At 44.1% G+C, this 27,285-nt stretch overlaps 1 protein-coding gene across 4 annotated transcripts; it reads right to left on the reverse strand.

Annotated features, from left to right (window-relative positions):
* On the reverse strand, positions 1 to 27,285 carry HORMAD1 (HORMA domain containing 1). Of its 4 annotated transcripts, none has more exons than XM_075844943.1 (15): positions 27,120 to 27,285; positions 22,253 to 22,305; positions 18,586 to 18,730; positions 18,007 to 18,070; positions 17,688 to 17,724; positions 15,764 to 15,784; positions 14,213 to 14,239; positions 12,274 to 12,341; positions 9,218 to 9,363; positions 7,252 to 7,502; positions 6,561 to 6,627; positions 5,060 to 5,127; positions 4,065 to 4,154; positions 2,264 to 2,341; positions 1 to 220 (listed from the first exon to the last, which is right to left on the reverse strand). In XM_075844943.1, exons 2-15 carry the CDS (start codon positions 22,286 to 22,288, stop codon positions 134 to 136), a joined length of 1,185 nt encoding a protein of 394 aa, XP_075701058.1. In that variant the 5' UTR covers positions 22,289 to 22,305; positions 27,120 to 27,285; the 3' UTR covers positions 1 to 133. The 4 variants fall into 4 exon arrangements, with proteins under 4 accessions (XP_075701058.1, XP_075701059.1, XP_075701061.1 ...); XM_075844944.1 differs by having other exon boundaries at positions 27,105 to 27,285; XM_075844946.1 differs by having other exon boundaries at positions 27,098 to 27,285.

The raw sequence follows: 27,285 nt of genomic DNA on the forward strand, positions 1-27,285 counted from the left end.
TATTTTACCTCATTTGAATTTATTAAGACATAAAGTTGTTTCAACTAACAATTAAATAAAAATTGGCATCAACCTGTGTTAAATGAACCTTTCGCGGTGATAACTTTTAGAACAGCGGTGGTAGGCGGATCATTTATATGGGGTCTTTTGGCTCGCTGAATCTTTTTCTCTTTGGTACGGTAGGTTCATCTTGACTACAGGAGAGATCCAAAGCCTGACTCTGCAAGAGGAACAAGGAAATTGTCACCATTGTGTCCCAGGTCATAGTATCTACAACAGTGAAGGTGCGCACAGCAGGTCTGTGACCTTCTTATTGATCACTGCAGTAATCAATGCCAGAAATAAAGGCTAATCGCTTCCTCCTATAGGTTCATTTACTCTCGCTCGCATTACATGTCATTTCGGACATTTTCCGCACCCAGTGTTTATCGATATTCGATCTTCGAGCCTATGGTTTCATGTATGCCCGTAGAATAAACTGAAGGTTCATGTCTCACCAGAGAAGATAAGCTGTGTAAATGATGTATGGACATATCGAACGATCCTATAGGGAGAGGCAGCAAATCCTGTCTGTTATAAGGAAAACTTACAATATGAGGCGCTTGAAATCAATTCATTACGATAAGATAAAAAATGTAAAATTGTTTGAAAGTATAAAAAAAAATGCTCCAACTCTACATGCAGTAATAAAGACAGGTAAGAAAAAAAACCTTTACAGAACTGCTGAAACAAAATAACCCTCATGCAATTCAAGCACAGGAATATTTTTGTTGTGTTAGGGAGAAAATGCCCCAAAATCACATATAGGTCATTTAGCATAAAATATGATCTAACCCCTACAAGACACGCCATAAGTGTTTGAAGGGTGGGGGTCTCACCTCTGGGACCCCTCCTAATGGGAGTACAGGGGTCCTGTAACCCCCTCCGCGTGGTACTCTAAGGAGGCTGTCCACAGCAACAAATAGGAGGGAAAGACAAGAAGAGCATTATAGGCCAAAACAGCCGAACAAGGCCAACTTGGATTGCAACACGGACCACCAGTGCCCCATTCTACCGATAGGGTCTCCCAACAATCAGACATTTTGTAACGCTGACGGCCCATCCAGGTTCCAGTGTCATCTGTGTCCAGTGCGATCTGTGCCAAGTGTCATCTGTGCCAGGTATCTTCACGACAAGTGTCATCTGTGCCAGGTATCTTCACGACAAGTGTCATCTGTGCCAGGTATCTTCACGACAAGTGTCATCTGTGCCAGGTATCTTCACGACAAGTGTCATCTGTGCCGGGTATCTTCATGACTAGTGTCATCTGTGCCAGGTATCTTCACGACAAGTGTCATCTGTGCCAGGTATCTTCACGACAAGTGTCATCACGCCAAGTGTCTGCCTTTCTTCTACCCAGGTGCTCTTGTCCTAAAAGACTTTCATTGACAGTTGTTGTAACGACAGGGGGGTAGGGAAACAGACAGTGAGCCCTAATCTACCCGCCACTCTGTCCCTGCCTACTTGCAACGACCCGCCCTAGGCGACGGGGTACAACTGGGCGACGGTCCCTACGCTCAGTAGGTGCACGACAGACAAACAGACAAGGGGACACAAGCAAAGGGAAATGGGGCAGTTGCCCACGGCAACACCGTGAGCAACAAGAGGGGTGAACGAGCCGAGTCAAACCAGGAGTGTACGCGGTACCAAACGCAGAGCAGGAGAGTAGTCAGTAAGCCGGGGTCAGTATGAAGAAAGGTCAAATAGCTAGGAGCTGCAGCAGGGCCAGGAAACCACACGAGAAGAATCACAAGCAAAGGAGGAACAGGAAAGGCAGGTATAAATAGACAGAGGGCGGGAGCTAGCTCCGTCTGGCCAGGCTGTGATAGGTTCTCCCACTCCTAAGCCTGCCATCCTGAGTGGTGGAAGCTGGAGTCAGTCTCACAGACATAGAAGCAGGTGCAGACTGATTACCTATGGGAGTATACACAGAAGTTGTGTCTGGCAGATCCTTTACAGTTGTTTGGCCAGCTGCTACTCCATTACGGACGGCGGAGCAGCCTAGTGGGTCCACATACCCTATAGCCGTGATACATTTATGATATATCCACCGTCAATGTCTCTGGTCAGAATACCCCTTAATTAAAACCTGCAGAATATTGATTTATACAAGTTAAAAAGCTCTGGTATAAGCCAGGACTCAAAGTTCATATCGTGGTATAATTTGTCAGGTCCAACCAATGAAATGTGCTGACACTTGTGTTATGTTTATTCTCACTCTCACCTCTTTGTTCGCTTGTAGTCTTTTCTTGCCTCTTTTAGCAGTCTGAATCAGTTTTTTCTCAGACACCGTTGTAGGTTTCTAAAAGTAAATTAGATCAAAGTTGTTTCATGTGCTCTGTAATGTTTGCCATGTTGTTCATAGGTACTGAAGTATCAACTGTGGATTACATGGATAATTCTGTGTTTACCTGTCTGTACCTCCTAGCTATATAAAACAAATACTATATAGCAGCAGACATCATGCTTGATGAATTAAGAATATACTTTTTGTTCTCTCATATAATGAAGGAGAAGAGACTCAGGATAGACTCTATTGCAAAGCCCCCATTGTAATCAAATAATAAATTGGAGCAGCAGAGCAATGCGCTTTCATTTCAGCTGCTCCCAACCAGGCGCTTTCCAAAGAACCCATACATAGCCCAGCTCAAGTGAAAAATCTGCAGCGGCCACTGATCTTTATTAGCACTGCAGCAACTATCTAATGATCAGCGAAGGTTTCAGCAGTAATTATGAAGTTATGGTATTTCCTAGCAAAAAGCCATAACTTTATGTCAGCTGGAAACCGTGCCTGGGTGCGGATACAGTGTTATGAGTGAGGACGTGAACTAAACATTCACAACACAATGTTACCTGTGATGCGCATGCCAGATGCTAACCAGTATGAAAACAGGCACGCTGCTGACACCTAGTGGAAGTTACACATTAAAGCAGAGATTCCTTACAGCACAGGGGAACGGGGGCTAGATGAGTATTTCTTTTATTCTTTTTATCAGGCACTATTGGGAATTATACTATGTTTGTGAGGGCACTATCGGAGCATTATATTGTGGGGTGGCACTATGGGGGTATTATACTGTGTGGGCTCTACTGCTTGTGTATGGGTGGGGGTTATCGGTGAAAAAATGGTTGCGCGCCGCAGGAGTTGTCCCTCTTTACAATTCTTGTAAGTTGGAAGGTATGGCCTTCTTAAAAAAAATCTCCTACTGTTTTGTGTATACAGCTCCTATGCTGACCTATGTGTCTCCATGGTTACAGACTACAAACAAACCCTGTGTAGTCTGATCCTGAGGTCATATGAATGTTAGCATAGACCAACTTAAAGAAAATATTAAAAAAAGCCTTCTGTTGCCTCGTTTTAGCGATCGGTTTAGGTCTTAGTGCTCAGACCCCCACCGATCAAAACTTCTGACATGTCCAAAACTTTTTTTAACGATTAGTTACACTTTAACATGGGAGCCTATGGGATGACATATACGTCATGGGCTTTCTAATAGATTTTATTGACTGCCTAATATTTGCATTCGTCACCCATAGATTGTAGGGGTATCCGCTTAATCACGGACACTTCATGAACTCTTAACACCCCAGCTCATGATACCATTATAGTTTATGGTGGCAGATACCAGGTCATATGTCACAGACGACTTTAACGTATAAGTCTAGAGTTTTTTCCGCCGCACACATCAATCGTAGTAAACGTTACATGAAGGGGGCCTTACAGAGCATATAGAAAGGGCTTGTCCATAGCAGACAACTTCTTTAACTATCCATTTCCCCTCCCCCAAACAAAGATTATTAACTGTAGTTAGGATATCATGTTCTAATATTTTTTCCTTTTAGTTTCTTTATGTTTGGAGCTTCACCGGCAGCGAATACAAAGCACTTCATACATTTTGCTTTATAGAACTATCAATAGTGATATCCAAGAGGAACAATTCAGGTTCATCTGCTAAACGCTCGTTCATTGATTGTGGTAATCGTGAAACACTCAGCTTTCTTTCATAGTTACAGCTTTTACTGACTATATAAACCGTGTCAGGAAGGATCCGCCCACTCCTGGTCTTTCGTCTGTCATTAGCAGAGTTGGCATCGGCTAGCAGCGACTGACTATTCTAGGAAAAAACAATAGTAAAGATTTGTCTGTAATTAGCCAGTAAAGAAAAATGCGTGTTTAAACACATAATAATCTGCACTTTATATATATATATTTCCATGTGTTATAAATTGTATATATTTTGCAAGTTCTCAGCAATGTTATGCATAACTGTAATGACTATGGCCGCGAGGTTTACTTTCCTCCTGACGGCCGCAGCCATGGATCAGTGAGCGTTGGCCCGCACCTCCTCCTCCTCACTTCCGTTTCACTCTGCTGTGTCCCAAATTAGCCCATGTGCACCCTGGACTATAAGAGGGGCCCTGCACCTTCCTGCATTGCCTGAGTGTTGTTGTCGTTACCCGTGTTCATCTATGCAAATGGTTTCCTAAGTGTCTTCCGGTTCCCAGTGTTTCCCGTTCCTGCTACCTGTATCCCGAGTTATCCTGGTCCAAGTGCCGTATTGAGTTGGAGTCGTTCTGCGCTGAGTACTACGCCTGTCCTGTTACACCACGCCTGTTGCCTGCCTGCTGCCTAAGTCCCATCCGAGCCGGTCTTGCTACTGCTACCACAGGTACAGCTATAGGAACTATAGACTTTGACCTGTGTCCTGTTGGCCAGCTGCCATACCGTTAAGGCGGTACAGCCCAGTGGGTCCACGCACCCTACGTGACAATAACTATCTGTTATCAGGCTCTGGGATTAAATACAGTAATGTTTCAATTCATCTTTCCGATTCGAGGGTTTTAATAAAGACCACTCTAAGGCACTGTTACAAGATTAACATACAGTGTGCGCTCTCATAGGCCCCTCTATCAGTAATTTGAGGGGGGCACTAGTTTTTGGAAGTGTTTCATAACAATTCTGTATTGTCAGTATGTATTTAACAAATGCAAATATTCTTGAAAAAAATCAAACATGTACCTGTGATTTCTGACTTCCGGCATTTTCAGACTTCATGCTTTCATCCTCTTGACAAGTAAGGTTAAGTTCTGAAAATATATCGTATCAGAAATGTAATAGACAGATGTGAACAGAACGCTCGTTCCCGATCATTGGCCTGTATAAACAGGGCACCGAGCAAACGCTCATTCATCGGCTGACCGCATCGTTTATGATACAGAAAATATTATCGTTGTCGGCAGCAGATCTACCTATGCAAACAAGAAGACGTGCTGCCGACATGATAGAAATGTATGAGGACGAGCGATCGCAGTATTGAGCGCTCGTCCCCATACATTACTGATCATAGTTCCTTGTGAAAGGAGCAAACAAGCGCCGATCAACCAACTGTCTCGTTGATCGGCGCTCGTTTACACGGCCCATGTCGGGCCCCTATTCTATTCTGTAGTTTTCACAGGAAGGTGTAAAGACAGGTTTCCCTTAATGGCCCCATTGTTTTCAATGAGATTTATCTGACGGCAAATGTCATGAAGTAGGTACCAGATATCCTCCTTTACATCAGGAAAATTTTTTGGTTCTGCAAAACAGCATAGCCTACTACACTATTCTATCCAGTATAGAAATTGGAGTCATGGATTGCAACAGAAAGAAACTGCTGCCTTCTGTTAGGATTTGTTATACTTTTTGATTGGTTTGAGTAAAACGTCAAAAAATGGAATGATTAAAATGCAATTCTACATTCAGTCATTATAATAATAAAGAAGAAGAATAAAAGCATATTCAAAGATAACTATAAAGATATGCTATGGTCTATACATGAATTATGGTTTCATTATGCAGACTCTTATAAGCAGGAGTAACTGGGTTAGGCTATGTTCACACCACACTTGTTGTGTACACCCGCTGTAATTCCAGAAGAACGTATATAACATGCATATCTCGAAACGTGTACGCCAGATGTATCCAGACTTCTACAGATTGGATGTATGCCAAAATGGTTGACCGGTATGCATCGGCATACCTTATTTTTAACTGTGTTGATAAACTTAGTCGACTCCAATACAAGAGCACCTAGCAAAAAAACATATAGCCTGCAGTATATATTTTTTTCTACAATGAGAGTCTATGACATTCGTATGTAAGGGCCTGTTCACATCACCGTTCGCTTTCCGTTCCAGGGTTCCGTCGGGCGAGCCCCGCAACGGAAAGTGAAAGTGAAACCACAACCTCCGACGGAACCCCGGAACGGAAATGAACGGTGATGTGAACAGGCCCTTACAGTATGGCCTACAGCGACATACGTCCGGGCATATAAATCAGGAGATTTTCACGGTGTAAATGCTGCTGTCGACCACACCACTTGAGTTGTGAACAGAGCCTTACCAGACACTGTCACTAATAAAAGAAACATGTCACAGTTCACACAGCTAAAAATCTGCAAAAAAAAATTTTCTATGAGAGCCCGGCCTCCTAATAACAGAGCAGACACCATAATGATATTCATGTATTCTGCGCTACTTACCGTCAACCTTCAAGTATGCGATGTCGTTTTTCTCAAAATCAACTGTATGGTCGCAAAGTGGCTCTTCCTTTATGGAGGTAAAAAGAAAATAGAGCGGTTTATGTTTCCTGCAACAGATTTCATTTCGGTTCATTGATTTTCCATTTTTGTTTCGCAGAACAGAATGAGCATTAGAAATCTAATTTCAAGACATCACCGGGAAGATAATAACTAGATTTCAGTATTTAAGTCACAGAAATGCCGTTTTCAAAGGTGGAGCTCGATTAAAATACAATGGCATAACGCAGTCAATGAATAAACATTATATCCATTCATTTACATGGCCCCATGCACACGACCGCGGTTTCCACTGATCCGTGTGCGGGCCGTGGGACAGAGCCGCAAAACTAAGAGCGAATCCTATTCCTGTCTGTGTTTGCGGCTTAATCTCGGCCATTCCCTCTGGAACATAGGGAACGGATTTGAAGGACACACGGACCGCATAAGTAAGAAGAACTCTTGCCAAAAACAAATATTGAACATTTTTCTCTCTTTTTTAAAGTTCTTTAGCAAAGGATCGATGTGGAGGCCGTATATAGACTAAGAAGACCCCGTTCCCAAGATGGCAACTCATACCCTAAGGCCCGCACATGACCTTATTGACTATTCAATGGGCTTTGTGTAAATCCATACTTCCCCTTGTTTGACTTACAAAACTGCCTGCGTCTTGAGCTTCTTCCACATCCAGCTCGATGGTCTGTATGGGAGTTTTGATCTCCACATTCTTTAGTATGTTCTTTTCAATGTTCTCCATCCTGTCTTTTTCGGTAGTAACCCTTACTTTTAAGGTATGAAAAGGTGTAGCCACCTCACCCACATTTAGATACATGGGTTCCCCCTCAAACATCATGCCATCACAGGTACCTTCTTTGAAGCCGGGAGGCTGGTAGTCTATTGGAGTAACTAAAAATGACAAACAGAGGCAAAATAAAGACATCTAATCTATTATATAACTTTTTTTAAATTGATTTTGGATACAACTGACTTGAATTTTAAAGGGACCGTGAAGCTAGAAAGGAATAAAAAAATAAGAAAAGAAAGAAAACATCTTTTTGACAGTCTGAAAAACATGGAAACAGGACTCAATGATGGTTGTTCCTATCTTCATCTTCGCCATCTGAAGGTTGTGCAAGGGTGGAAGTTAAGCAGTCATGTTGTCCGACCAGATCAAGCGGCAGCTGGAACCCCCGGGAATCTGCTATAATCACTGGGAGAAGCTGCAGGCGCAGTGCTCATGGGAAATGTAATATTACATGGCTTCTATTCACTTCAATGGGGCACCATGTGACACACTCTGGCTAATAGAGGAGGAGTCCCAAGGAAGGGGATCCCCTCACTAAGACAGTGCCTTTAAAATGCTTCCTCAAAAGTTTTCCCCTTAGTTCAGTGACTGCCATTGTTTCCTCTGATCAGTGCACTCTGGAAAGGGTTAGAACAACTTTCTTCTATTTCTTCAAAGTTCTTCTATTTTCTGATGTGAGGCGCGAGGTGCGATGAATTCTGAACCTTCTTGTGCCTCACATTAATAGTAATTAACCCCATCATGTTCCTCAGTCATAATGGATAACATTAGGTTAATGTGTGAGGTACATGATGGGGTTAATGACTATTAATATGAAGCAAATTGAGGTTTAAAATGCATAACACCTCGAGCCTCACATTAATAAGTGAAAGAAAGCATTTTTTTTTCTACAGCGTACACATCATAAATGACGCTATAAATTTGTTATTACGGTCGCGATGATACCGAATGTGTGTATATTTTATGTATTGAGACTTTTATTTTAATGGTTACTGTAAAAAATGTGTATGCGTATTTTTTTTCGTTTTTTTTCATTTAACATTACTTTCTTTTTTTTACTTTTCTATTTTGAATCTTTAATGTTCTGGCATATATCTATGTACGGATAGTACACAGGCAGTTATTAGGACATACCGAAGTATGCCCTAACAACAGGAAATATGGTAACACAGCCCTGGAGTCTTTCAATGGACCCTGAGCTGTCTGCCCATATATGGTATGTCCCTCGATTGCATCACAGGGACTCCTCATTTTTCCCTTGAATGCTGCGTTCAGCTTTGATCGTGGCATTCAATGGGATATCGGAGAAGATCAGAGGTTTCTCTGATCTTCGCCGTTAGAGCAGGGCTGTGACTGTGTAATACAGCCATTGCCCCGCTACTGATCGCGAACACACAGTTGTTGTGCCCGCAGGGTCAGCATGATGCAATACGGCCAGCGCTGCACTAATGAGCGGCGGTGCTGGCACTGAAGACAGAACATTGGGGTGTTTTGTAGTGCGCCCGCCATGTTCTCTTTCTTCAGGGCCGGTGCCGCCGCTCATTAGTGCAGCGCCAGCCGCATCACATCTACCGACTAAATTCATGTTTTACAATACTAAGCTGCGCGGTCAAATGAAATACATGAATTAACGGTATTGAATCGTTTGACTCTGCACAGCATTGATATAGTGTCGATATTTTGATGCATCGTGCAACCCCAGTTTGTCCCTTAGAATCCTATGTAAACCTTGCAGTGTTTTTGTATACTATTTTTGATCTTTTTCAAACATGAATTTCGCCTTACATTTGTATCGAATTCATTACTAACATTTTACCTTCATCGTAATAAAACAACTTCATAGTCAGACAGACATCATTTGGCAGAGGGCCCAAATTCTGCATCAAAACGTACAGTTTGCGGACAAGCAGAACGCTGGACTTCTTCAAATCTGTGCAAGCAGTGACAATGCTCCCTTTATTGCTGCAAACAAAAAGTATTACATGAGTAAATGAGTTTTTACTACTTTTCAGGAGATAACTGGTTGATTGGTGGGGCTCATGCGCGACCGCCACTCCATTTAACATCTGGGGGGAGTCGGGACCCTTGTTCTAGTGATCAATGGGGGTCCCAGTGGTGAGAACCCCAGCGATCATACATTTATTACAGTACAAGCCGTAGAGCTTCTACTCCCTATGTGCTAGGTTTGCTGCCATGTAGTTGTTGGGACACTTGCTATGGCCATACTTTACTTTAAAACGATTGGATTTCGGAATGACAGACTAAAGGCCCTTTTAGACCGGCCAATTATTGTCCAAACGAGCGTTCACAGCGCTCGTTCCCGATAATTGCCCTGTGTAAACAGGCCAACGATCAGCCGATGAACAACCAAATGCTCGTCCATCGGCAGATTGCATCGTTTTAAATGCCGAAATTATTATTGTTGTTGGCAGCACATCTCACTGTGTAAACAGCGAAACGTGCTGCCGACATGATAAAAATGTATGGGAACTAGCGATCGGAGCAATGAGCGCTCATCCCCATACATAGCTCTTTGTGAAAGGAGCAAACGAGCACCAATCAACGAGCTGTCTCGTTGATCGGTGCTCATTTGCACGGCTCACGTTAGGCATGGTACTTTACCAAACACATTAAAAAAAACAACCCCATCAAGAGGTGGGGTTTCCATTGCAAAATCAAAAAGGTTAATACCCTACTTGCTCTGTGTCCTACTTAAACCTCAATCGCTGTTTGCCCACTACCACCTGCCAATTACCTTTCCTAATTCTCATGTCATTATGCCCCTTTCTCACCTGGCTCCTGAGAGATGCTACCTCAACTGGCCCCCTAAGACTACCTCCTGCCCCGGGCCATGAAGCCATCACCATCTCGGCTACCCCAACCTGCAGCGTGTGATGTGAAACTGTATCTTAGTAAAAGAGCAAATAATTTAATTTCCACACATAAAAAACAATGTTGAGAGACCGTTCTGATCAATTGGATATGAATGCATCAGGCTGGTATAATTGATGTGTATGTAAAAACTATATTTTTGTGTCATTATCCATCTGTACACCATGTGACTTAGTGTCTAGATCATTACATTGAATAGTTCTGTCTAAATTAGCCACTTATGATACATTTCCTGACACTGAAACTTCAGCTCAAATGAGACCTTTTTTTGCATTTTTAGAAATAGAAATACATTAAAGGGTAACTAAACCTTCACAAAACTTCTGACATGTAATAATGACACGTCAGGAGTTTTGATAGCACTGAGAACCCCGCCGATCGCTGAAACGAAGCAGCAGAAGCGCTCGGGTACGCGCTGAGCCACTTTTCTTGGAAAGCCGATGTAACAGTGTTCAGGCCCATAGACTTTCTATTGAGTCCGTACATCCAACCTGTACACAAATACTAAAGGAGTATGATATCCACCACACATAGAATACATTTAAAATATGCATTTAATTATATCCATTAAACGGGGTTTTCCAGAGAGACACAATTTTTTGCGGCGGGCAGTGCATGAGCACTGAGTTATCTTAAAGGACACCCAAAAAATTGGGCGGACATGGAAGCATAATCAAAGAATGAACGGGGCGGGCATTGAGGAGGCTGTGGACTAATAGGATGCCTCAAACCCGGTGCTACATCAGAAACCCCGGGCTTGAGGCATCCTATCGGATCACAGCCTCCTCATTGCCAGCGCCGTTCATTCTCTGCTTATGCTTCAATGCCGGCACCGTTTACTTCGCTTTCATGCTATTCCTAAGTGATCGTGCGCTGGCCGCCCCGAAAAGGGCGAGCAGCACAGGAGCACGGAGGAATAGCATGAAAGCGAAGTAAACGGTGCCGGCATTGAAGCATAAGCAGAGAATGAATGGGGCGGGCATTGAGGCTGTGGACCAATAGGATGCCTCAAACCTGGGTCTACGTCAGAAGTCCCAGGTTTGAGGCATCCTATTAATCCACAGTCTCATCAATGACTGCGCCGTTCATTCTCTGCTTATGCTTCAATGACAGACCTGTCTCGATACTCAGAGAGGTATTCTCACCGGTCTCCCTGCATAATAACGCTCGTGCACTGTGTGTCGAAGTATAAAAACACTTGAATGAAAAGCAGAACTTCCAGCCGGCCAGAGGTAGGGGGAATAGGAACAAATGAGTTCCGATTTTCGACACAATGCATATTAGGAAGTTTATTTAATTTAGACATTGAGTATTAGTACAAACATTTGTATCCCTGGAAAACCCCTTTAAAAATACCAAATTACAAACAGACAGATACATACAAAAAAGAGCATTCAGTAACTGCTGATCCACAGATGCTAGGTGAGTTATGCAGCAGTAGCTGACAATCAAACAGGGATATTCGTCACTGGACAGACTCACCAGAACATCAAGGAAACCCAGTATGAACCCGTCCGCCTCGCTACATCGGCTTTCCGAAAAAAGACGATCAGAAACAAAGTGGCTCAGCACTCACCAGAGCGCTTTTGTCGCTTCGTTTTAGCGATTGGTGGGGTCAAAACTTCTGACATGTCACTATGACATGTCAGAAGCTTTCTGAAAGTTTAGTTACCCTTTAATATTTTGTTTATTTGGTGTCAAAAAGTTTTGGAGGTTTGTTTTGTTCCCAAACCTAGGGAAGTGACTGGCAGTGGAAGGTGGAGGTCCCGCATCACAGAACATACAGGAATAAAAAAGTGCATTTTTTTTTTCCATAAAGGATTCATTTTAATATCAAATTGAGAATCAAAAAGAAAATTTTAATCCCCAATTATCAAAAATGATAGAAATAATTATCAACGACTCATTGCAGTCAATAAATGTAATCAGAAGATATTATTTATTTATATTATAAACCATAGAGAAATACGACCTACTTACCTAGTGAAGTCCATGATGGGTCCGCTCGGAGTATACTTAAACTTAAACTGGTAGCATTCTGTAATAGTCTAACATCAAAGACATGCGGATTTAATAATTACCAAGGAAATATTTTATCTTCATTTCACTTATAATAAAAACATACCAACTCAGTTTCTTATACATTCCATTCCTACAATCCCCCTCCCCAGTGATCAGCTGATAAGGACAGGGTGGGTGTCCTGCGGCTGATCAGATTTTATTGCTGGGGGAAGCTGCCGTCGTCTCCACATTGTGATAATACAAGATGCTCTTCACAGTAGCTTTCTACTTTTACTGATGGGGAGGGGGGTCCCTAGCTGGAGAGCCACCAAATAGGGCACGTGGGGAGAGGTTGTCCTGAGTTGTGAAACTCCTTTCAATTCTGCACAGACTATGCTGGTGTCAGTAGAGTATAATAAATTGAATGGATGAGCAGACTCTTAGGCTTCGTTCACATCTGCGTCAGGGTTCCGTTCTGACGTTCCGTCGGAGCTTCTTGTTAAAAACGTGACCATGACTGAAACAAATGGCAACTATAGATTTCCATTTGCATCACCATTGATTTCAATAGTGACAGATCCGGTGCCAATGGTTTCCGTTTGTCTCAGTTGTGCAAGGGTTCCCTCGTTTTGACGCAATCAATATCGTAGTCGACTGCGCTATTCATTCTGTCAAAACGACAGAATCCTTGCACAACTGAGACAAACGGAAACCATTGGCACCGGATCCGTCACCATTGAAATCAATGGTGATGCAAATGGAAATCTATGGTTTCCATTTGTTTCAGTCGGGGTCCCTTTCTGATGGGAAGTTCCAACGGAACGTCAGAATGGAACCCTGACGCAGATGTGAACGAAGCCTTAGGGCATGCCCACACATGGCGGATTTCCTCCGCAACTGTCCGCATCAATGTCGCACAGAATCTGCGTTGCAGATTCTGCGGCGGATCTGCCCAAAATGTGCAGTAAATTGATGCGGACTAGCTGCTGCGGACTGCGGTAAAAGTGCTTCCCTTCTCTCTATCAGTGCAGGATAGAGAGAAGGGGCAGCCCTTTCCCTAGTGAAAGTAAACAAATTTCATACTTACCGGCCGTTGTCTTGGTGACGCGTCCCTCTTTCGGCATCCAGCCCGACCTCCCTGGATGACGCGGCAGTCCATGTGACCGCTGCAGCCTGTGATTGGCTGCAGCCGTCACTTAGACAGAAACGTCATCCTGGGAAGCCGGACTGGTGACAGAAGCAGGGAGTTCTCGGTAAGTATGAACTTCTATTTTTTTTACAGGTTGCTGTATATTGGGATCGGTAGTCACTGTCCAGGGGGCAGAAACAGTTACTGCCGATCGCTTAACTCTTTCAGCACCCTGGACAGTGACTATTTACTGACGTCACCTAGCAACGCTCCCGTGATTACGGGAGCCCCATTGACTTCCTCAGTCTGGCTGTAGACCTAGAAATACATAGGTCCAGCCAGAATGAAGAAATGTCATGTTAAAAAAGCAAGACGCATCCGCAGCACACATAACATGTGCATGACAGCTGCGGACTTCATTGCGGAATTTAGAATCTCCATTGAAGTCAATGGAGAACTTCCGCCATGAGTCCGCAACCAGTCCGCCACTGGTCCGCAACATCCATTGTATGCTGCGGACACCAAATTCCGCACCGCAGCCTATGCTCCGCAGCGGAATTTTCAGCCTCGTCTAAACGAACCCTACTAAAAAGAAGTGGAAGGCAATGGAGAAACGGCTCCGCTGTGGAGTGTCCGCAGCGGAATTCAAGAGCAATTCCGCCACGTGTGGCTTTGCCCTTAGTGCTGCGGAAAGTCAAGTTTTCCATTATTCCAACGCAGGACACTTTAATGACAAAGAACATACAGCAGAGGGCAATGCAGTATCACTATATGTCCTAAAATACACACCTGTGGATCCTCAATATTTGCATACAGCTAAAAAAAAATAAGATACATTTTTATTTTGTTGACTGTCAAATATTTAAGAAAACTGTCGAATAGCAACACACATCGAGAGAAATAAAATCACTGCAATAAATAAAAGCTGTTTCATATTTTTCCCTGCCATAAACACCAAAAATTTTTTCAGTATTCCCTCCTCTGTCATCATTGTAATTAATTTGAAATGCAGTAAAACCACGCCATTTTTCCTGCGATGTGACAGCAGGGGCTCCTCCAGTCCTGGAATCACCGTCCAGAGCGCTTCCGATACTCTGGCCGGGGACTACGTCGTTTAAAGCCTCTGACATCACTGTCCATATATGGACAGTAACGTCAGGGGCTCCCTCTAGGATCGGAATCCCCAGTTAGAGCGTTGCCGATGCTCTGGCCGGGGATTCCGGCATCTCAAAGCCCCTTATGTCACTGTCCATATATGGACAGAGACGTCAGGAGATTCCCAGGGCTCAGCGCTTAAAATAGCACTGTGCACGTGGAGTTCAGGGCGACATATCCCACTGTATGCCTATACAGTGGGATATGTCGGTGCCTTCCATCGGAGGTATTCGTTGGGAATCCTCCCAACGTATACTTCCGACTGTAAAGGATCTGCCAGGCACTGCGGGGTTAACTCCCAGAACTAATCAGTCAGCACCTGAGAATACATCCCTGAGACTGACTCCTGCTTCCACCATTCAGGCTGGCAGGCTTAGGAGTGGGAGAGCCTATCGTAACCTGGCCAGACTCAGCTAGCTCCCGCCCTCGGTCTATTTAAGCCTGCACTTCCTGTCCCTCGGTGCTTGTTATTGCTTTTGTTTCCTTCCTTGTGGTTCCTGGCCCAGCTACAGCTCCTGCTATTTTTGATCCTGCTCCATACCGACCCTGGCTTACCGACTACTCTTCTGCTTTTCGTTTTGTACCTCGCACACTCCTGGCTTGACTCGGCTCGTTCACCACTCTGGTTGCTCACGGTGTTGCCGTGGGCAACGGCCCCTTTTCCTTGCTTGTGTTCCTTGTATGTTTGTCGTGTTTGTCGTGCACTTACTGAGCGCAGGGACCGCCGCCCAGTTGTACCCCGTCGCCTAGGGCGGGTCGTTGCAAGTAGGCAGGGACAGAGTGGCGGGTAGATTAGGGCTCACTTGTCCGTCTCCCTACCCCCTGCCGTTACACCGACAGAAGGCAAAAAACGAGATGTGAACATAGCCCAATATGTTATATATTCCACTTTCCATTTCTATATACATTTCTTGGCTTTCCTTGACGGCTAAGTTAACAATGTCAATTGGCAATATGTTTAATGTTAAAGCACTGGGCAATAAATAACTAGGTAAAACTATGGCAAAAATTAAAGTGCTGACCTGTATACTTTTCTAAAAGGATAAATTATAAAATTACATTATTACAGTATAGATTCATCCACTCCCAGTTAGTATAGGTTACGTATTCTGGCATACAATGGCAAATCTGAGGCAAAAAAATATTTTGCTGAACTTAAAACAAAAAACAATTCGTAATACTTACTGCTAATACCACCATTCTTAGCTGTACAAAGCAAAAAGATATATCAAATACAGATCAGACTGATGTATTACTAACAAGTAGCAAATAATATATAAATAATCTTGTAGCCCAGACAAAGTACCTGCAGTACTACATTTTAAATGGTTGGTAACTCTATGATACAAGGATTTCAGCTGTGAAGCCTGCAGAATTGAGAATACAGCTCTGAACTTTTTATGTACAACAACTATATATGTAAACATTAAAATGGTTTTAAAGGGGAACTTGTCATTTAGGTGACGCTGCCCTCACTAAGGGCAGGATAAAGTAGTGAAAGGGCATGCTGATTTCAGTGGTCTGTGACTTATGTACTGTAGCCTGAACCGCCAGAGAAAAGTCTGATGTATTCATGAGCTGCCGCTTCCACACCCACCCGCCACTGATTGACAAATTTCTTCCTATTACTGTACAGTAAGGGCAGCATAACCTAGATGACAGGTGCCCCATACCTCCCAACTTTCAAGTATCACAAAGAGGGACAACCGATGCAGCAAATTTTTCCCTTTTAAGCCACACCTCTAATCCCACCCATTTCCCGCCCATACAGACCTGGTTCAGCCCACACAGTATCATGCTCCCATAATGCCTCCCATACAGTATAATACCAAATAGCTGCCACCATACAGTGTAATGCCCTCTAGCTGCCACCATACAGTATAATGCCCCCATAGCTGCCACCATACAGTATAAAGCCCCATAGATGAACCCATACAGTATAAAGCCAACACAGATGCCTCCATATATGGACATTGACATCAGGGGCTCCTAGTGGAGCGTAATCTCCGGCCAGATCATCGACAATGGGGATTCCGCTTAAGGAGTAGCCACTGACGTCACTGTCTATATAGCGCTGTGCCGGGGAGTCCTCAACGAGCGGAGGAGCTCCCTCTGCTCCTCCACTATGAACTAATTCTGAAGCAGGGAGCTGATGGTTCCCTGCTTCAGAAATGGGTTCAACTGTATCTGCATCCTGGCGATGCAGATACAGTTGACAGCGGGACATACTCCCGGCCACCGGGGACAGCGGGATACCGCCCAGAATCTGGAACTGTCCCGCTAAATTCGGGATGGTTGGGAGATATGCGGTTTCCTTTAAGGAGAACCTACACTTTATAGGCTATGGACACCTGTTCTTAATAAACAAAAATGTTTGCACAGTTTGGCTTCTAACTGTATTCCAGTACATTACAAGCTGCTGGATGCCGTTCACTAACAATTCCACCAGACAAGCTCCCTGTCAGCTCCTCTCCCGTCTTTCTCTCTCCCTCTCCTGAACACTCATTTAAGCTCAATTCTGATCAAATCAAGTCAGATTTGATTACAATTGAGCTGACATCTCGCTCTAACAACAAAAGACAGCAATTTTGTCATTGTTTTTTTTTAACGGCATTCACCATGTGGGTCAAATAATGATATATCAGGTCGTTACGGATGTGGCAATACTAATTATGTGTTTTTTCTTTATATTTTTTACATAATAAAGCATTTTAATGGGCAAAAGAGTTTTCCGTGTATTTCTTTTTTTTTCTTTCTTTAAAAAAAGATTAAAAAAATAAAAAATAAATATTATATATCTAAATATATATACATAAAATATTATTTTCCTTTTGTTTGCCTTTCATTTTTCCATTTTTCTTTCAGTCCCACTATGTGACTAGACTATGAGATTGCTTGTTCGCTCATATAATACACTGATAAGATAGTGGGAAAAAAAAAAATTGCTGCAATTGGTTGTTCGCTCACATAACACACAGATGAAAAAGCAATAAAAAAAAAAAATCGCTGCATCTATATGCCACAACCTTAAAGGGTTAAGTACTGTACAGCAAGGTATTCTTGAAACAACAATATGCTGCCTAATTTCACTACAGCTACAAATACTTACATATTTTTTCTGTAATGCATCGTAACACCCCAACATCCTGCAACATAAGATGTCATTTAATAGAAAGGAAATAGATGTTTCCATGGCGCACATTCATATGAAAGGTTGACGATGTAATACATGGTCATGTTGAGTCCGCCATAGTAGTAACAGTTATTTGTGATAAGTGTCTCTTTGCTCTGACTAAGGGAATCCCACTCTTTGTCCATTTTCCAGAAAGGGCATATGAACCTGTGTTGTTGTGAGACCCAACAACACAACAAAATGTAAAAAATGGCTCAGATAGAAGTTAGACCAGTTTTTTTTACACATAGCTCACCATTTTACAAGCTGCGTTGAGCCAGGACAGCTTTTATCTTCCCTCAGAATCTTCACACATATGTCTGGTGGGACAAGGAAGAAAAGGTCGTCTTTAATCTTAAAAAATATCCAACTTTAATTTCCCCAAATCAATGAAAAATGCCATATTTATTAGTAATTCCACCATATTTAGGCTCATTTCCCATCCTAAGTATTAATTCTTCTAGATTCCCATTTTCATGTAACTTGGACAACTTGATGCACAGCGCTCGGCTGTTTCCATCCCTCTCATGGAGTTTGAATGGAGTCACAACATGCATGCAAGTCCGCTGCTCTATTCAAGCCGCTGGAGGGGGCATGGGGGACCGAAAACACCCTGTCTAGCAACCGATGGGGTTCCCAGCAGCTGGACCTCAACCAATCTAACATTTATTACCTACCCAGTGGATAGATGATAAATGCTTGTGGCTGGAATACCCTTTTAATTGTGAAGATATTTACAGTAAGGGCACGTCTTTCATAAAAGTCATCAATTGACAATATATTTGTAACATTTTAAAATCTTGCAAGGAAAAAAGGAGAGTAATAACGATCTTACCTTCAAGGTATCTTGTCCCGTATGCATATTCAGGAAATAGGCCCCTCAGGTAAGTGATACATGATACAGACACAGCAAGCAGCCTCTTAACAAGAACCAAAGACTGCTGCTCTGTGGCGATGCGGTTGGGTAGTGTCACTGAGCTCTGAAGAGAAAAGAGACAGGTCAGCAAACAGGTAACATAGGTTGTGAGCTGGTGCGGATAATATGGCTGAGAACTAGCCATAAGCAGAGACAGCAGGACAGTTCAACACGGACTGCACTATTAGGCCGGGTTCCCAAGTAGCGTAAACGCTGCGGAATTTATGCAACAGAATTCTGTGCGGAAATTCCACAGCGTTTATAGTAGCAGCAAAGTGGGTGAGATTTAGTAATTGATTTTCTGTTGTGAGTTTTCCCCATTAAATTCAATGGGGATTCAAAACCTGCAACAAAAAGCCAAGAGTTGTAACTTTTGCAGCGTATTCGCAGCGTTTAGGCCACAAAAATCGCAATGCTGGAAAAAAACAAACATGGGTGTTGTGAAGAGAAGTGGATGATGCCGATTCGTCAGCATCATACACTTCTATTCACAACGCCCAGCTAGTAAAACAAGTAAAAACGCCCCGATGTACACACATAATACACGCCCCGATGTACATAACTTTAAACACGCCCAGTTGTACTTTAGAAAGCCTCATTTGCATAAATATAAAAATGGTCATAACTTGGCCAAAAATGCTTGTTTTTAAAAAAAACCAAACGTTACTCTTATCTCCATTGCAGCGCCGATCTGCTGCAATAGGAGATAGGGGTTGCAAAATCTGGTGACAGAGCCTCTTTAAGTTTTGTCTTAAGCAAGTGAAATGCAGCTTGATCGGGTTGAGATCTGGTGATTGACTCGGCCATTGCAGAATATTCCACTTCTTTGCCTTATAAACTCCTGTGTTGCTTTCGCAGTATGTTTTGGGTCATTGTCCATCTGTCCTGTGAAGTGACGTCCAATCACCTTGCTGCATTTGGTTGAATCTGAGCAGAAAGTAAATCCCTGAACACTTCAGAATTCATCCGGCTGCTTTTGTCTTCAGTCACATCATCAATAAACACTAGTGACCCAGCGCCTTTGACAGCCATGCATGCCCATGCCATCACACTGCCTCCACCATGCCATCACACTGCCTCCACCATGCCATCACAATGCCTCCACCATGCCATCACACTGCCTCTACCATGCCATCACACTGCCTCCACCATGCCATCACACTGCCTCCACCATGCCATCACAATGCCTCCACCATGCCATCACACTGCCTCTACCATGCCATCACACTGCCTCCACCATGCCATCACAATGCCTCCACCATGCCATCACACTGCCTCTACCATGCCATCACACTGCCCCCACCATGCCATCACACTGCCTCCACCATGCCATCACTCTGCCTCCACCATGCCATCACACTGCCTCCACCATGCCATCACACTGCCCCCACCATGCCATCACAATGCCTCCACCATGCCATCACACTGCCTCTACCATGCCATCACTCTGCCTCCACCATGCCATCACACTGCCTCCACCATGCCATCACACTGCCTCCACCATGCCATCACACTGCCTCCACCATGCCATCACACTACCCCCACCATGCCATCACACTGCCTCCACCATGCCATCACACTGCCTCCACCATGCCATCACACTACCCCCACCATGCCATCACACTGACTCCACTATGCCATCACACTGCCTCCACCATGCCATCACACTACCCCCACCATGCCATCACACTGCCTCCACCATGCCATCACACTGCCTCCACAATGCCATCACACTACCCCCACCATGCCATCACACTGCCTCCACCATGTGTTACAGAGGATGTGGTGTGCTCTGGATCATGAGCCGTTCCAAATCTTCTCCATACTTCCTTCCTCCCATCATTCTGGTACAGGTTGATCTTAGTTTTGTGCTGTTCCAGAACTGGGCGGCTTCTTTAGACGTTGTTTGGTAAAGTCTAATCTGATCTTTCTATTTTTGTGGCTGATTAATGGTTTGCACCTTGCACCTTGTGTATTTGCTGTCATGAAGTCTTCTCTTTATGGTAAACTTAGATACTGATACACCTACTTCCAGGAGAGTGTTCTTCACTTGGGTAGATGCTGTGAAGGGTTTTTCTTCACCATGGAAAGGATTCTGCGATCATCCACCACTGTTGTCTTCCGTGGACGTCCAGGTCTTTTGGAGTTCACGAGATCACCAGTGCACTCTTTTTTTTCAAGAATGTACCAAGCTGTTGATTTGGCCACTCCTAACATTTGTGCTTCTCTCTCTGATGGATTTCTTCATTTTTTTTCAGCCTAATGATGGTCTGTTACACTTGCATTGAGAGCTCCTTTGACCTCATGTTGTGGGTTCACAGCAACAGCTTCCAAATGCAAACACCACACCTGGAATCAACTCCAGACCTTTTACCTGCTTAATTGATGATGGATTAACGAGGGAATAACCCATTAAATAGCTTTTCAGATAATTGTCCAATTACCTTTGGTCCCTTGAAAAAGAGGCAGCTACATATTAAAGAGCTGTAATTCCTAAACCCTTCCTCAAATTAGGATGTGAATACCCTCAAATGATAGTTGAGAATTTGCACTTTAAGCCGATATTGATGATATAACTGTATATTCAATGTTAAGGTAAACAGCTAAAATGCCAAAACTTGTGTCACTGTCCAAATAATTCTGGACCTAACTGTACGACTTGCATTCTCAATATGGGAACCTTGAGTTGGTACTGCAATGAAATTTGGCAAAGCAGTGAATACAAGAATTTCCAAACCGGGCTGGGTAAGCTCTATTTCCCCTCCAACTCTACGTTATGGAAATGACAACCCTTTGAACATCACCAATTGGCTACCAGAGGCGTTGTCACTTTTTAGCACTTCCTGCTGATACTTGGGAAAAATCCACAAAGGAGACAATACTGTAGGTAGCGTTCAGACTGTACATAATTTATACCAGCTTATGAAATTAGATGGGCTTTCCCAACATTAGGATTTACGGGATAATGTTAGAATATGCCATAAATGTATGATCATGAAGGAAGGACCTCTGGGATCCCCACCTATCACTAAAATGAAGGAGTTCTGTACATCCTTTGACTCCCGTTATCCGCCCATGGCTTTTCTTAGGAGACACCAGGTTGGCCATTACAGTCTCTCCAGAGAAATCCAAGAATGACATCCCCTTCTTTCTAGCGAGGTTTAGCCCCACCAATTATACATCATTTTTTATTTATATCTTAAGACTGGATTCACACGTCAATATGAAAATGCATTTCTTTGCTGCGAATCGTGGAAAAACCGCCCCATTTTGATGCAGTTTTCACAAAATCGCAGCTAAATTACACCAGCCAAAATGTTGATGTTGGAAAAGTCCTTTTAAGTTGTAGCGTGGAACTCTCTTTAAGGATTGAGAGATTTCTAATCATACTGTCTATGAATAAAACTGGCCTTGTTGCCCATAGCAACCAGAGCTGAGCTTACATTTTTTAAGCCGATCTGGATAAATTAAAGTTGCCCTGTAATTGGTTGCTATGGGCTTACTCATAGATAGTGTTGATAAATCTGCCCCATAGGATTACTGAAGACAACCCTATTTATGTTGATACAGAAAAATTATAACTTACCACAGAGCTTCGGTGCATCTGAGCAGTTGCCATCATCGATTTATATTTATAACCTGAAATACAAATCGGCGTAATCATTTCTATACATTCCAAATCTGTACTCCCATCTGGGACATTTATGGCATTATCACAGGATATTCCATAAATGTCCGATAGATGCTGGTCCGACATCTGGCACACGTACCTATCTCTAGAACAAGGCCCTCTGACTCCCCGTCCTACCTTCTGCAGCTGTCCTTTTGCTACACTGTTTCCAGAACTCCTATAGAAGTGAATGGGAGTTCCGGACACAGTGTAACGCGAAGACTACTCTGTTACCGTAGCAAAATGCACTTGGTTGTCTCCGGAAAACCTGGCCACCTTGTCGGACAGTGACCGGATCCTATCGAGAGAAGGTATGACAGAGTAAGGATGCCCCGTTTTACAAATAGGTGCATATCCAAGAGATGGGTACTACATCTATCAGACATTTATGGCATATCCTGTGGTTACGGCGTAAGGAGAGATTGGAATACTTCTGTAAAGAAGCTATGAAAATATCACAATACAAACTGCTTGTTCTATTAGTCCTGGCTCACGTGATTGCACAGTAATGCTAGATTCGTCTTTCACAATAGGGAAGGTAAAATCCATGCCAAATCCGGATTAAATTTGTGGTACAATAGAGCATATTGCGAATTTTCAAGTTCGAGCATGCTCTAAAATAGGCATTTTTTGGCTGCACTGAATGTGAGGGTCGCATAATAAAGTAAAAATAAAATATTTAAAAGAACAACAGAAAATAATGATTCCAAACCACAATAGCAGCCCTGCCTCTGACAACCCACAGGTATACAATCCTATATCCAAATGACAGTAAGGGCATGTGCACACACAAAATCAAAAACGGACGAAAATACGCCGTGTGAACAAACCCTAATGGAAAGGGGGAACCCACATCAAAGCTGTCTTTTAGTATAATTTTACTGCTAAAAATGAAAAAAATATATAAATCAGACTGGCATTTGTCCGTGCCATCTGCACAAACACTGTGGGGTAGATTTAGGCGGGATTCACACGACCGGGTCGTTTCCGAGCCCGAGTGTCGGCCGGTAAAATCGGCCATTTTGCCCGGCTGGTTTGCATTAAGTTTTGCATCCGTGCCGGGCTGGGCAGATCCGGACAGTGACATCAGCGGCAACTCCTGAAGGGGAATCCCCATGTGTTCGGGGATTCCGCTTCAGGAGTTTCCCCTGATGTCACTGCCCAGATATGGACAGAGACATCAAGCGCTCTGTCCAGGAGCGGAATCCCCGAACACACGGGGATTCCGCTCCTTCAATGAGCTAAAGTGCGGCTAGCACATAGCAGAGCGGGGAGATACCTCCCTGCTCTGCTATAGTGGCGTCGCTACAGTAGTAGCAGCCGCTAGCGGCGCCATCGAAGGTGTCGCCGGGCCAGGGTGCTTTTAAAACAAGCAGGGGAAGGGAGCCAGCGCAGCGCTCCCTTCCACCTGCTGTACAGCCCGGCCCTGCCACACAGTGTACAGCGATGCCATTCGTCAGAATGGCATCAACTCCTCCTCCTCACATGCACTCTGCGCTGTGAGGAGGAGATAGAGCGCAAGCGCCGGAAAACACATCCCGGTGATGGCCGTGTATTACCCGGCCCCATAGACTTCTATGGGAGCCGGGCGGCCGGGTACCCGGGCGAAGATAGAGCATGTCCTATTTTTTGACGGCCTGTTTTCCCGGCCGTCAAAAAATCGGTCGTGTGAATAGCCCCATTAGGGGTCTATTATTCCTAATGCAGCCGGGTGCCGGCCGATTTATGAACGGCCGGCACCCGGCCGGGAAACCCTGCCGTGTGAATGAGGCCTTACTAATACTGAGTCAGACCGGATTTACACGAGCGTGTGCGTTTTGCGCATGCAAAAAACGTGGCGTTTTGAGGGCGCAAAAGGCACTTAAAGGACAGGTGTCGCGAACATTTTTTTTTTATATCAATTTGCTTTTAGTGTTTTATTAAAAAATGTTTTATTTATTTGTGTGTTTGTGTTTTACTTTTTTTTATTTTTTCACTTTTTCTTGTCTATGGGGGCTGCCATTTTTTTTTCCATCTCTGTATGTGTCGATTAACGACACATACAGGACATGGAATACGGCACATACAGTCCCATAGTGAATGCGAACGGGAGCCTTTCGATCCACTATGCTGTACGCCGTCTGTGTGTGAACGGTGCATGCGCCGCTCCCACACAGTCCAAATTTAAGGTCTTCGGCCAAGCGACGTCCAGCGCGATTTTCTTGTGGACCGGAAGCCGCGGCCGGACAGTAAGATTACTACTTCCTGTCGCGGCTTCCGGACTTGTGTTCTGAAGCAAGCACTTGGACCGGAGGGAGCGGCGGCGGCAGGAGCAGGTAAGTTAGGTCTGTGTATGTTCGTGTTTTACTGTGTGTTTACTACTGTATGTAAACCTACTACACTGTGTGTTAGCTCAAAAAATGGCGGCACACAGTGTAGGAGGTTTGACCGTTCAATACCCTCCTTTCTCCTGGCACTAGCCAGGATAAGGGAGGGGGGATTCTGTGAGGACACTAGAGCGAGTGTGTATTCTCTAATTTTGCAGCATAAAGCAATGTGGTTGCTTTACCACATGCCAATGCTGCAATTTTGGGAATTGCTCCCTCTAGTGACCAGCACTGGGAAATGTTATAAATTAGAATCTAATTTATAATATTTCCTGACGCGTGAAAAAATTAAAAAAATTAGAACAATGTTTAATCATTAATACACTAAATGTGTTAACTAAAAGACAAAAAATTTTCTAGCGACACATTCCCTTTAACAGCTCCGTGTGCCATGATCATATGATGCGCCGCCATCATTATGAAGCTGTTTTTATGTTTATAAACAGAAAAGCATGTGGTGCTTTTCTGTTTGCAATCATAGTTTGATAGCTGTTGCGAGAATCACGCGCGTCCCACGAAGGTGCCTCCGTGTGATGCGCGTGATTTTCACGCAACCCATTGACTTCAATGGGTGCGTGATGCGCGAAAAACGCACAAATATAGGACATGTCGTGAGTTTTACGCAGCGGAATCACACTGCGCAAAAATCACGGACTGTCTGCACGGCCCCAGACTAACATAGGTCCGTGCGACGCGCGTGAAAAGCACGCGCGTCACACGGACGTATTACACGGTCGAGTAAATCCGCCCTCAGCCTATGTTCACACGCTTACCAAAAAACGTCAGAAAATACGGAGCTGTTTTCAAGGGAAAACAGCTCCTGATTTTCAGACGTTTTTTTATGCCACTCGCGTTTTTCACGCCCGTTTTTCTATGGAGTCAATGAAAAACGGCTCCAAAAACAGCTCAAGAAGTGGCATGCGCTTCTTTTTCGCGGGCGTGTTTTTACGCGCCGTTTTTTGAGAACGAAGCGTAAAAAAAAACGCCCCGTCGGAACAGAACGCCGTATTTCCCATTGAAATCAAAGGGCAGGTTTGTAGGCGTTCTACTTCCGTTTTTTCAGGTGCGTAATTACCCCGAAATACACCTGAAAACACTCCGTGTGCACATACCCTCAGTTTGCTAGACATTTTTCTCTACCATATCCCACTTTTTGATTAATTTAGTTAGCGATAATTTTTGCGCTAAAACTATTGCGCAATTTTGACGCAGTGTTACATTTTAAACCATGTCCCCTTTTTTGCCAGACCGCGACATTTTCACACTAAGCCACACCACCGCGGAGCATGTCTAAAACAGTTAATAAATGCGCCGCACACCATGTACGCCAGAATTGTCGCATTTTGAATAGTAAATCTGCCCGTGTGTTTGCGCGTGTAAGGACGCACTCACCACTGTGCGGGCAGCAGGTATAAACGCCAATTCCTGCAGCGAACACTGAACCCTCAATGAATGCGGGAGAAAACCCGACTCCTATGGGAGTCCAAAAGGTCTCCCGTTTTTTAACCGACAACAATCGCAAAAATTCGGACACAATCCTTTTTCTTGTGATGGACACGATTCACACAAGGCTTATTCCCCGTTTAGGAAACATTAAAGCGGTTCTCCGAGCATTTCATATTGTTGGCCAATCCTTAGGATAGTTCAATATCAAATCCATGAGGGTCCGACTCCCAGCGATCAGATGATCAATGGGGCCACGGTGTCGTCAGTGTTTACCAGGCACAGCGCCATACACATCGGTAGTGGCTGGCGCTGGGATTGCAGCTCAGTCCCATTCACTTGAAACTGCAGACGCTACGGGTGTGTACAGCGCTATGCCTGTAAACTGGGAAACGGCCGCAGGACCCCGATCAATCATCTGATCGCCGGAGGTCAGACCCCCACAGATCTGATTTTAATTAACCATACGGAGGATAGGCCAGCAATATAAAATACCCCTTTGTTTGTTCATGTTTCGTGGTAATGCCGTGATTTTACCATAACTTGAGGGCGCCCCCGTTTCGCCTAAAAGCGCATGTCCACAACACTTTAGCGCATAAAACAGTCGCTGCCGCCATTGCACGCTTCACATCGGCCCCATAGGTGGATTCGGGTGCTTTTCAGCAAGGGCAATAGCATCCCTTATATATTGCCTATTAAAGGGGATCTATAATGGTGACAGGATCGGACACGGCGACTAAACATTGAGCGCAAATCATGGTCTCAATTTGACTTCAGTCATGGAGGAAAACCTTTGCCAGGGACTTTTATTTCCAGTGTATTCGCTAAAATCTTTCTACAGCAAATGATCTGTCCACCTCAGACATGAGACTCTTCATATAACCCTATATAGGAGCCTGGTCTGGTTGTGTAATATTATCCCGTGTGTAAGATCAGCTCCACCAGCCCGTACATGACACCTCGGTAATACTGACTGACGCTGCTGTGTGTGACTTGTCAGCAGGTTTATTCCGGCGACGCTATATACGAGGTGATGACGCAGGTCCTGGATGTAAAATGGCGGCGGGGGAGCTCCCTCGTCTCTGAGAAGGGGCGAGGTCACGTGACGCGGCTTCAGCTTAGGCGGGAAACAGGCGCGGC

This window comes from Rhinoderma darwinii, chromosome 12 (assembly GCF_050947455.1).
Source record: "Rhinoderma darwinii isolate aRhiDar2 chromosome 12, aRhiDar2.hap1, whole genome shotgun sequence".
Lineage (NCBI taxonomy): Eukaryota > Metazoa > Chordata > Amphibia > Anura > Rhinodermatidae > Rhinoderma > Rhinoderma darwinii.